The following is a 10,703-nucleotide window of genomic DNA, read 5'->3' as shown; positions in this document are numbered from 1 at the left end:
GAACCTTTGTTCCCAGGGCAGTTCAACTCCTTTGCACTCATGTCATCATTGTTTCCTTCCTGTTTTCCCTTGTCTTGACATGCTCTGTGTGCCGTACAATTGCCCTCCAGTGACGGAGAAAGTTGTTTTGAATTTGAATTGAATATATCTAATGACATCCTTTTACTGAATGTGCACCGAAGTTTCCAACAATGAATCACTGTGCAACTGACTCGACCATCAGATGAGTGGAAATCATGTAAATACAAAAAGGAAATGCTACCATTCAATGTTTAATTTAGAGTGGTCACAATTTTAAAAGAGGCACATGATTAATCACCCTACACACATAAACACGTATATACAAAAACATGCAACACAAACTTTGTAAAGTTCAAACATTCTTCTGAATAGACATTCAGCAACGCATACCAAACTAATGTTTGATGAAACTGCAAAACCCTCGGTTGTTACTCTATAAGAAAATAATGTGTAACAAAAGCCATCAACAGGTGAAACAGCACACACGTTAACTGGTTTTAAAAGTAAAAACATCCTGTAATCTCGTTCGAATTTTGGTCAATTTGAAACCATAAATGAGAGGATTCATAATGGGAGGTATGATAAGAAATTCTATTGCAATAAAGTTTTTCAGGGGTTGAGATAAATATGTTGATTCAAACCTGATATTAATAAAGTCAAACAGTATAGTGAAAAGAAAAGTGATCAAGGAGAGTAAATGTGGCACACATGTTTGCATGAACTTTGCCCTGTTTTCTATAGAATTTACACATGTTCTAATGAGAAATATGTAGGACCAAACTATAAATACACCATGAAATATATAAATGATTATTGAAATATATGCAACTACGTTGTTAATAATAGTTTCAGCTGGGAAACAAGCAAGTGTAACAATGATCCAATTCACACAGAAGAGTCTGGCAATATACGGGCTGCATAACTTCAGTCTTGTTGTCAGACAAATATTTATGCCCATAATGCAGAAAGGTGTGGACCAGGAGAAACACACTAACTTGATGAGTCTTTGCTTTGACATGACAGAGTTATACTGCAGTGGTCGACAAATAGCCACATATCTGTCATATGCCATTACTGCAAGAAAAGAGAGGTCACCACAGGCAAATGAGTACAGTACCTGAGCCTGAAGAAAACATCCAGAATAAGAGATGACATGAACAGGAGAGAGCAGATCCCACAGAAATTTGGGGAAGAAACCTGTTGTTCCATAAAGTGAATTCATGCAAAATGCACTCAGCAGAATATACATTGGTTCATGGAGGTTCTTATCCAAGATGATGGTCACAATAAGAGTTATATTTACCAGCAAAATGACACAGTAACACAACAAACTGAGAAAGAAGAGAATAAACCTCTCGCTCATTTTGTCATTTAAACCTGAAAGGTAGAATATTGTTATCACAGAGACATTATCCATCATGAGTAGAAAGAAAACTTTACTTTCCTCCCTTTGTAGTATACCTCCCTGACTAACACACAAGGTCTGTCTCCTCATCTCACTTAGTATCTTGTCTGAAGTCAGTAGTGCAACAACTGGGAATTAAAACCAACCAATCAGTGGTCTGGAAACCCTTTCATCACTAAGCATCTATCCGTACGCACAGCTGTTTACCAAATTACCAAGGTAATACCAGAGGTCATCTATGGAGAGCTTGTTGCACCAAAAGAAGTTGCAATATTTTATTGGAATATTGGACAAAAAAGTGACCAGTAGATGTTAGCAGGTGTTATCGGCCACCAGCGGATGTTATGAACATAAATTTAGTTGTGCACCTCAGAGTCATCAAGTGTTTTGGCCTTGTAATCAATGATACAGGCCGTATTTGAGGGTACGCTGAGGCTAAAGGTAAATGTGACTACTGGCTTATATGGCAGTAATATGAAAGACACGTGGCCCGCTCACTAGATCGGACCTTTTACCTCTATGCCATTTTAAACTAAACGCTGTCCCATTTTAGAACAAAGCACAAGATGGAGAATATCCTTTGTATGTTCTACCACACTGATTAACACCAACCACCAGTTGATGTCAGTGGATGTTAGTAATGATGTGATGTGAGGGACACGTCTTCAGTTGTGTATCTAAGTGTCATCAAGTGTATCTGCCTTTTAATCACAAGACTCTTCTAAGGCAGGCCCATCACAGGTTTAACAGACCTGGGTGCATGTCCCTAGCATCTTGGGGCCCAGTTGGGATGTTTCCTCCTGATCCAGAGCCATTGGCTGCAGCGTTCTGCAGTGTGTGATGTTTCTTTCATGGTGGTGCAGGGCGTAGGTGCCGATGTCATACCAATCACACACTCACATATACCAAGCATTCCAGTCCAATCATTGTTCATTCAGTCAACATTAACTCCTACAAAAACACAGAGGAGGGAGGAGGGCAAGTGCATGACACTGTGACACCAACCAAAGACTATTCCCCTATTCACAATTACCCATTCTTATTAGTTTTCTCTATAAATGTGTCCTGATTGAAATTGAGAAAGTGTTTGAGATAAGAGCTGTCATTTTTCTGGCTTCCACCTATGATCCCTCCATCTGCTTGCTCTCCTCCTTTCTCTAAACTCATTATTAATCCAGGATTGAAGAAGGCCATAGGTTTATTGTCTCTGCCAAGGAGGTTATGTTTTCATCTGTGTGTGTTTGTTACTTAGCAGGATGATGTAAAAACTACTCAACCTATTCCCATGAAGGTTTGCGATGGGGTGTGACATGACCCAAAGAAGAACCTGTTCAATTTTGGAGCAGGTGAGAATAAATGGGTAGATCCATCATTTTTTAAATTCCATTTCTCCTCATTTCCCACTGAAATGTGTCAATGTATGGTGGCAGCAATGGTGCATCGTGTGCAACAGATTCAGAGTGACAGATAGTCAGACGAAAGTGTTAAAGACAAGTTCTTGTGTAAGAGAGGGAACTACAGTACATAGCATGCCACTTAGGTGTGCCTACACAACTGCAGGTGAAACTATCAGGTTTGGCTGTCTGCATGGATGGTAAAAACTTTATGGATAATTACACGAGTGTGCGATACTGCAAGCGAGTCGCTGCACACAGCTTTGTAATGCAGCATTGGCCTAAAACACCAAATTAGAGACCAGTATAGAAGCTGCACTGTCCCTTGTCATTCAGGTGGGTTTTTTCCTGTTGTTGCTGGTGCCTTACTTTCACCACAGAGGTACTACATGTAGTGTAGTCTTATGGATTTTGTTTGTCCCATCGATGTTGTCAAAACCATTGTGGGTCCAGACTTTAGACTTAAAAGTGGTTATCGTGTCTCTCAGCTTTAACTTCTTTTCAACACTGTCAACAATAATGTCACTGTCAACTCCTATCACCAAATATCCTTGGTTCAAATTGCCCAACCTCCTGTGATCAGCTCCTCTGAAAGGAGCCATTAGCTGCTTTCAGACATGCAATGAACTCTGGGAATCCTGTGCAGTGTGAGTGCAAATGTCAGAGTGAGAGCCTCTGGATTTTCTGCAGACTTTCAACACAGCAGGGTATGAGCAAGTGAGGCCAGCAGAGGGGTTGTTGACACTTCTAACTCGTGACAGACACAGATATGTAAAAGGGTAAAAGGAAAATATATATTTTTGGCTGAAAAAGTGGTGCCGCACAGGTAGAAGGTAGAAACAAAAACATGTGATCTCAGCCATGAAATTCATATTGATTTTGTTGCTGTTGTGAACATATGAGCATTTGATGATGACAATTATTTAAGTTGTATGAAATACAATTCACTGTGCTTTCCCACAGCTACAATCACAACAACCCTAAAAGAAGAATATTGAAAAATAAGCTGGACTAAATGAGGCGATCTCAGACAATTGGACATTCAATTGATGCCTTTTTAAATCACCCTTTTTTAATATCTGAGAATAATCAACATGGATAATGAACAAAAATCAAATATGTTTTTTGCAACAAGTTCAAGGGATCATATCAAAGAAGTTGCCTGAGATGGAGACACAATTCTGCATGTGGTTCCATCAGAAGAATCATGATGATGAGAAGTTTGTAAAACACATAATGGGAAATAAAATCAGCTCTAGCGTTATACTTATTTGTTTTAGCCCTCTGTCAAATGTATAAATGTGAAAAACAGAGTAAATCTAATGCTATTGATAATTTTGAGACCAATTTAAAATGAAAAAACATTTATATATTTTATTTTATATATTTGATCAAAAAGGAATGGTTTTTATTTTTGACTTTCACAGAAGTACAAAACGTTAGTTTCATTAATGCATTTATTTGTGACATATAACTTTCAATATTGAAATAAAATCCTTGCTATTTTAATAGATTGATGTTGAATCATTTGAACATTTTTTAATTCATTATTTAGTTCTTCCTCTTTTCGATGTGATGTTACTTGTGCATGTAGTTTAGCCCAATGACAAAGATATCAGCAAAAAAAGTTAATGCAACAAAGTGAATTTACATTCAATTTAATATCTAAAGCAAAGTGTTTTGTTTTACAAGTTATCACATGATGTGCTCTCATTTGTCAACAATGAATCACTTTGCAATTTACAAGACCATCAGATGAACATAATTCACATTATGTTTTTAATTATTGTTTAGGTAGCAAGTAAAAAATAAAACTCAGTATACAGACCATTCTATACACACAAAGTGTTTGATAAAATAAAAATGTTCTTCTCAAAAGACATTCTTCAAGGAAAGCTGAATATTTGATGAAACCACAAAACCTACAAAGGTTTTTTCTGAGGATACATGTAACTAACTTCAAAATAACAGCCATCAGCTTTTTTCAGGAGAAAAAAAAAGTTAACTGGTTTTACAAGTAAAAACCTCCTGTAATCTCTTTCTAATTTTGGTCAATTTGAAACCATAAATGAGAGGATTCATGATTGGAGGTATGATAAGAAATTCTATTGCAATAAAGTTTTTAAAGGTTTGAGGTAAGTTTTTTGAACCAAATCGCACATTCATAACATCAAACAGTATAGTGAAAAGAAAAGTGATCAAGGAGAGTAAATGTGGCACACATGTTTGCATGAACTTTGCCCTGTTTTCTATAGAATTGACACATGTTTTAATGAGATATATGTAGGACCAAACTATAAATACACCATGAGATACATAAATGATTATTGTTATATATGCAGCTATGTTGTTAACAATAGTTTCAGCTGGGAAACAGGCAAGTGCAACAATGATCCAATTCATACAGAAGAGTCTGGCAATATACGGGCTGCATAACTTCAGTCTGGATGTCAGACACATATTTGTGCCCATAACGCAGAAAGGTATAAACCAGGAGACACACACTAACTTGATGAGTCTTTGCTTTGACATGACAGAGTTATACTGCAGTGGTCGACATATAGCCACATATCTCTCATATGCCATTACTGCAAGAAAAGAGAGGTCACCACAGGCAAATGAGTACAGTACCTGAGCCTGAAGAAAACATCCAGAATAAGAGATGACATGAACAGGAGAGAGCAGATCCCACAGAAATTTGGGGAAGAAACCTGTTGTTCCATAAAGTGAATTCATGCAAAATGCACACAGCAGAATATACATTGGTTCATGGAGGTTTTTATCCAAGGTGATGGTCACAATAAGAGTTATATTTACCAGCAAAATGACACAGTAACACAACAAACTGAGAAAGAAGAGAATAAACCTGTGGCTCATTTTGTCATTTAAACCTGAAAGGTAGAATATTGTTATCGCAGATACATTATCCATCATGAGTAGAAGTTTCTAATGATGTATTTTATTTTATCTGTTTTCTGTCCAGTCTACCTTCATGAATAACACTCTCATCCCCTCATCTTACTGTTATTAGTATCTTGTCTGAAGTCAGCAGTGCATGAGCTGGGAATTAAAACCAACCAATCAGTGGTCTGGAAGTGCTTTCATCATTGAGCATTAATGTGTATAAGCACCACTGGATACTAAACAAAGTAATACCTGAAAGCACCTGGAGATTCACCCCCATGTTATATATTTTTTATATTTGACAACCCGGTCATACCTGAACAATTCATGCCCAGTATAAATTAAAACCTCTTAATATTTTAATTTTGAATTTTGAACCCAACTTCAGAGAGTTTTATTTTTATGCCATTTCTGCTTGAGAAACAACATTATATGTGTATGACGCTGAAGGCAAGAATGGGAGTTGTGTGCCACCTCTTTTCTATTCTTGCAGCCACATTTATTCCTAATTCGAGTGGAGATTACCAAGAACGAGTGCTTTCCAAAGAATTGCAGTGATTAAGGATGGGAGGATATGAAAGTAGGAAATTGTTTCCCCATTTTGGCAGAAGAAGAATTAAAAGATTATTTATTTGAGCTTGGAAATTATGCAGAGCAGTAAATATTGTAATTATAGTATCTGATTAATATGTTTGCCAATCTTCAGTCTTAAATCAACTCCAAAACAGAGTCCAAGATTTATTCCATGTGATTTAACAGAGGGGGCCAAAGTGTCAAGCTGCAGGGAAATGGTGTTGGTCTGTTCCTGTGTTCCAAACAACATTTTGAATCGTACCTGAATGCCCCTTTATATATGTTCCTTTTTATTCGGTAACATCTAAGTTGATTTTATTTTCTTATATAATGAGAACAAACAAAGTCAGCTTTGATATAGTGTGCTGTTAGAACCAAAAGAGCAGAGATGACCCAGTTGCTGTTGTTTATATGCATCTTTATCCTTTTGCCTACCTAATGATTGTGGAAGCATTTGATTTCCTGATCAACAACGTATGGCACGTTTATGTTGACTTAATTTTGACTCTAATGCCAAAAAAGTCAAAATAAAGTGAATTGATCTTCACCATGAATGTATTCTGTCCTTTACACAGAATATTTATAATGTTATAGGATGTAATAAAAGAGGCAGCAAGTGTGTTATTTAACTGATTTCTCAGATTACTTTGATTATTTTGATCATTAAAAGGTAATAACATTAACATCAACCTGGTTTTCGATAACAATCACAATAGTTTAGGTGAATAGAACAGTGAACAGTGAAAATAATAAGCTGCATTAAAATAACAAATTTCACTTAATCAGGCTTTCAAATTATTTATTGAAATCAGCCTGTTAATTCAAAGAGAATAATAATTGTGGGGAATAAAAACAATCTAATATACTGATTATAATTTATAATAGGGTTGAAAAAATGTATAGCAAATTGCCTATGGTGGAAACAAAATTCTACTTTTGGGTTTGTCAGAGGAATCGCATGATTAGAATTATATCACACAGTTCCTTGTGCTGACAATAAGTCTGATTACAACTTTATATTTTATGTAAAATAAAAACATGTAAAGTTTTAATCTTAATACCAATCACAGCCACCCAAAATAACAGATATTATTACATCTTTTATTGCCATTTGGTTTAATGTATACTAGGCCTGAATACTTGTACTATAGTAGTTGAATGTATTGTGGTGAAGGCCAGGACATACTCAAGAATGCTGCTTTTTGGCGCAATCAAAATGTTGGAATAAACTATTGCAGTTAATTTGATAGTATGTATGTTTATAGTTTTTTTTCCATGGAAGTTTACAGCAGAAATGTTCAACAGGTGCCTCTGTGTTAAATGAAAATGTAAAGCATTGACTACTTTAACTTTCTCCTTTAGCAAGTCTTTTTTTATTCGACATATCTTAATACCAACTAAAAAATGATCAACAGAACAGTGTCCTTATAACAAATGTACTGTAATGTGCAAATCATTTCTCAACAAAAAACTGTTGTACATTTGAATTAATGTTTAAATGAACGAGAATCATGGAAATATACACACAGAAAATGACAGACAACATATAATTAAAATAACATACAACAGCTGGTCTAGCAGTGCATATTAAAAATATGTGTATTACAAACAGGGTTTTAAGTTCCGTTAATGTACACCAAGACTGGTTTTTAAACTAACAATTCCGCGAAGTCTGTTTCTAATTTTGGTCAATTTGAAACCATAAATGAGAGGATTCATGATTGGAGGTATGACAAGAAATTCTATTGCAACAAAGTTTTTTAGAGGTAGAGGTATTTGTTTTGAACTAAAACGCTGATTCATAACATCATACAGTATAGTGAAAAGAAAAGTGATCAAGGAGAGTAAATGTGGCACACATGTTTGCATGAACTTTGCCCTGTTTTCTGTAGAATTTACACATGTTTTAATGAGATGTATGTAGGACCAAACTATAAATACACCAAGAGATACATAAAGTAATATTGTAATATATGCAGCTATACTGTTCGCCATAGTTTCAGCTGGGAAACAAGCAAGTGTAACAATGAGCCAATTCACACAGAAGAGTCTGGCAATATACGGGCTGCATAACTTCAGTCTGGATGTCAGACAAATATTTATGCCCATAATGCAGAAAGGTGTGGACCAGGAGAAACACACTAACTTTATGAGTCTTTGCTTTGACATGACAGAGTGATACTGCAGTGGTCGACATATAGCCACATATCTGTCATATGCCATTACTGCAAGAAAAGAGAGGTCACTGCAGGCGTAAGAGTACAGTACTAAAGCCTGAACAAGACATCCAGAATAAGAGATGACATGAACAGGAGAGAGCAGATCCCACAGAAATTTGGGGAAGAAACCTGTTGTTCCATAAAGTGAATTCATGCAAAATGCACACAGCAGAATATACATTGGTTCATGGAGGTTTTTATCCAAGATGATGGTCACAATAAGAGTTATATTTACCAGCAAAATGACACAGTAACACAACAAACTGAGAAAGAAGAGAATAAACCTCTCGCTCATTTTCTCATTTAAACCTGAAAGGTAGAATATTGTTATCACAGAGACATTATCCATCATGAGTAGAAAGAAAACTTTACTTTCCTCCCTCTGTAGTATACCTCCCTGACTAACACACAAGGTCTGTCTCCTCATCTCACTAAGTATCTTGTCTGAGGACAGTATCGACAAACTGGGAATTAAAACCAACCAATCAGTGGTCTGGAAACCCTTTCATCACTAAGCATCTATCCGCACGCACAGCTGTTTACCAAATTACCAAGGTAATACCAGAGGTCATCTATGGAGAGCTTGTTGCACCAAAAGAAGTTGCAATATTTTATTGGAATATTGGACAAGAAGGTGACCAGTAGATGTTAGCAGGTGTTATCGGCCACCAGCAGATGTTATGAACATAAATTTAGTTGTGCACCTCAGAGTCATCAAGTGTTTTGGCCTTGTAATCAATGATACAGTCAGAACTTGAGGGTACGCTGAGGCTAAAGGTAAATGTGACTACTGGCTTATATGGCAGTAATATGAAAGACACGAGGCCCGCTCACTAGATCAGACCTTTTACCTCTATGCCATTTTAAACTAAACGCTGTCCCATTCTAGAACATAGAACAAGATGGAGAATATCCTTTGTATGTTCTACCACACTGATTAACACCAACCACCAGTTGATGTTAGCGGATGTTAGTAATGATGTGATGTGAGGGACATGTCTTCAGTTGTGTATCTTAGTGTCATCAAGTGTATCTGCCTTTTAATCACAAGACTCTTCTAAGGTAGGCCCATCACAGGTTTAACAGACCTGGGTGCATGTCCCTAGCATCTTGGGGCCCAGTTGGGATGTTTCCTCCTGATCCAGAGCCATTGGCTGCAGCATTCTGCAGTGTGTGATGTTTCTTTCATGGTGGTGCAGGGCGTAGGTGCCGATGTCATACCAATCACACACTCACATATACCAAGCATTCCAGTCCAATCATTGTTCATTCAGTCAACATTAACTCCCACAAAAACACAGAGGAGGGAGGAGGGCAAGTGCATGACACCGTGACACCAACCAAAGACTATTCCCCTATTCACAATTACCCATTCTTATTAGTTTTCTCTATAAATGTGTCCTGATTGAAATTGAGAAAGTGTTTGCAATAAGAGCTGTCATTTTTCTGGCTTCCACCTATGATCCCTCCATCTGCTTGCTCTCCTCCTTTCTCTAAAATCATTGTTATTAATCCAGGATTGAAGAAGGCCATAGGTTTATTGTCTCTGCCAAGGAGGTTATGTTTTCATCTGTGTCTGTTTGTTACTTAGCAGGATGATGTAAAAACTACTCAACCTATTCCCATGAAGGTTTGCGGTGGGGTGTGACATGACCCAAAGAAGAACCCGTTCAATTTTGGAGCAGGTGAGAATAAATGGGTAGATCCATCATTTTTTTAAATCCATTTCTCCTCATTTCCCACTGAAATTTGTCAATGTATGGTGGCAGCAATGGTGCATCGTGTGCAACAGATTCAGAGTGACAGATAGTCAGACGAAAGTGTTAAAGACAAGTTCTTGTGTAAGAGAGGGAACTACAGTACATAGCATGCCACTTAGGTGTGCCTACACAACTGCAGGTGAAACTATCAGGTTTGGCTGTCTGCATGGATGGTAAAAACTTTATGGATAATTACATCAGTGTGCGATACTGCAAGCGAGTCGCTGCACACAGCTTTGCAATGCAGCATTGGCCTAAAACACCAAATTAGAGACCAGTATAGAAGCTGCACTGTCCCTTGTCATTCAGGTGGGTTTTTTCCTGTTGTTGCTGGTGCCTTACTTTCACCACAGAGGTACTGCATGTAGTGTATTCTTATGGATTTTGTTTGTCCCATCGATGTTGTCAAAACCATTGTGGGTCCAGA

General features: G+C 37.1%; 3 protein-coding genes across 3 annotated transcripts; all 3 read right to left on the bottom strand.

Moving 5' to 3' along the window:
* On the bottom strand, positions 1-1,441 carry LOC138411880 (olfactory receptor 11H6-like). The gene has a single exon (XM_069533285.1). The coding sequence runs from the start codon at positions 1,439-1,441 to the stop codon at positions 509-511; it is 933 nt and encodes a 310-aa protein (XP_069389386.1). The 3' UTR covers positions 1-508.
* A 3,380-nt stretch (positions 1,442-4,821) lies between these two features.
* Positions 4,822-5,754, bottom strand: LOC138411805 (olfactory receptor 11H6-like). The gene has a single exon (XM_069532808.1). It carries the CDS (start codon positions 5,752-5,754, stop codon positions 4,822-4,824), a length of 933 nt encoding a protein of 310 aa, XP_069388909.1.
* A 2,169-nt stretch (positions 5,755-7,923) lies between these two features.
* On the bottom strand, positions 7,924-8,868 carry LOC138411804 (olfactory receptor 4B13-like). The gene has a single exon (XM_069532807.1). The coding sequence runs from the start codon at positions 8,866-8,868 to the stop codon at positions 7,924-7,926; it is 945 nt and encodes a 314-aa protein (XP_069388908.1).
* Between the last annotated feature and the right edge of the window lie 1,835 nt (positions 8,869-10,703).

Source organism: Paralichthys olivaceus, chromosome 10 (assembly GCF_024713975.1).
Source record: "Paralichthys olivaceus isolate ysfri-2021 chromosome 10, ASM2471397v2, whole genome shotgun sequence".
NCBI lineage: Eukaryota > Metazoa > Chordata > Actinopteri > Pleuronectiformes > Paralichthyidae > Paralichthys > Paralichthys olivaceus.
This window is presented reverse-complemented; position numbering and strand designations above follow the sequence as displayed.

Coding starts and splice junctions, on each gene's coding strand:
- LOC138411880 (XM_069533285.1), bottom strand. CDS start 1,441: ATGATGGATAATGTCTCTGTGATAACAATATTCTACCTTTCAGGTTTA.
- LOC138411805 (XM_069532808.1), bottom strand. CDS start 5,754: ATGATGGATAATGTATCTGCGATAACAATATTCTACCTTTCAGGTTTA.
- LOC138411804 (XM_069532807.1), bottom strand. CDS start 8,868: ATGATGGATAATGTCTCTGTGATAACAATATTCTACCTTTCAGGTTTA.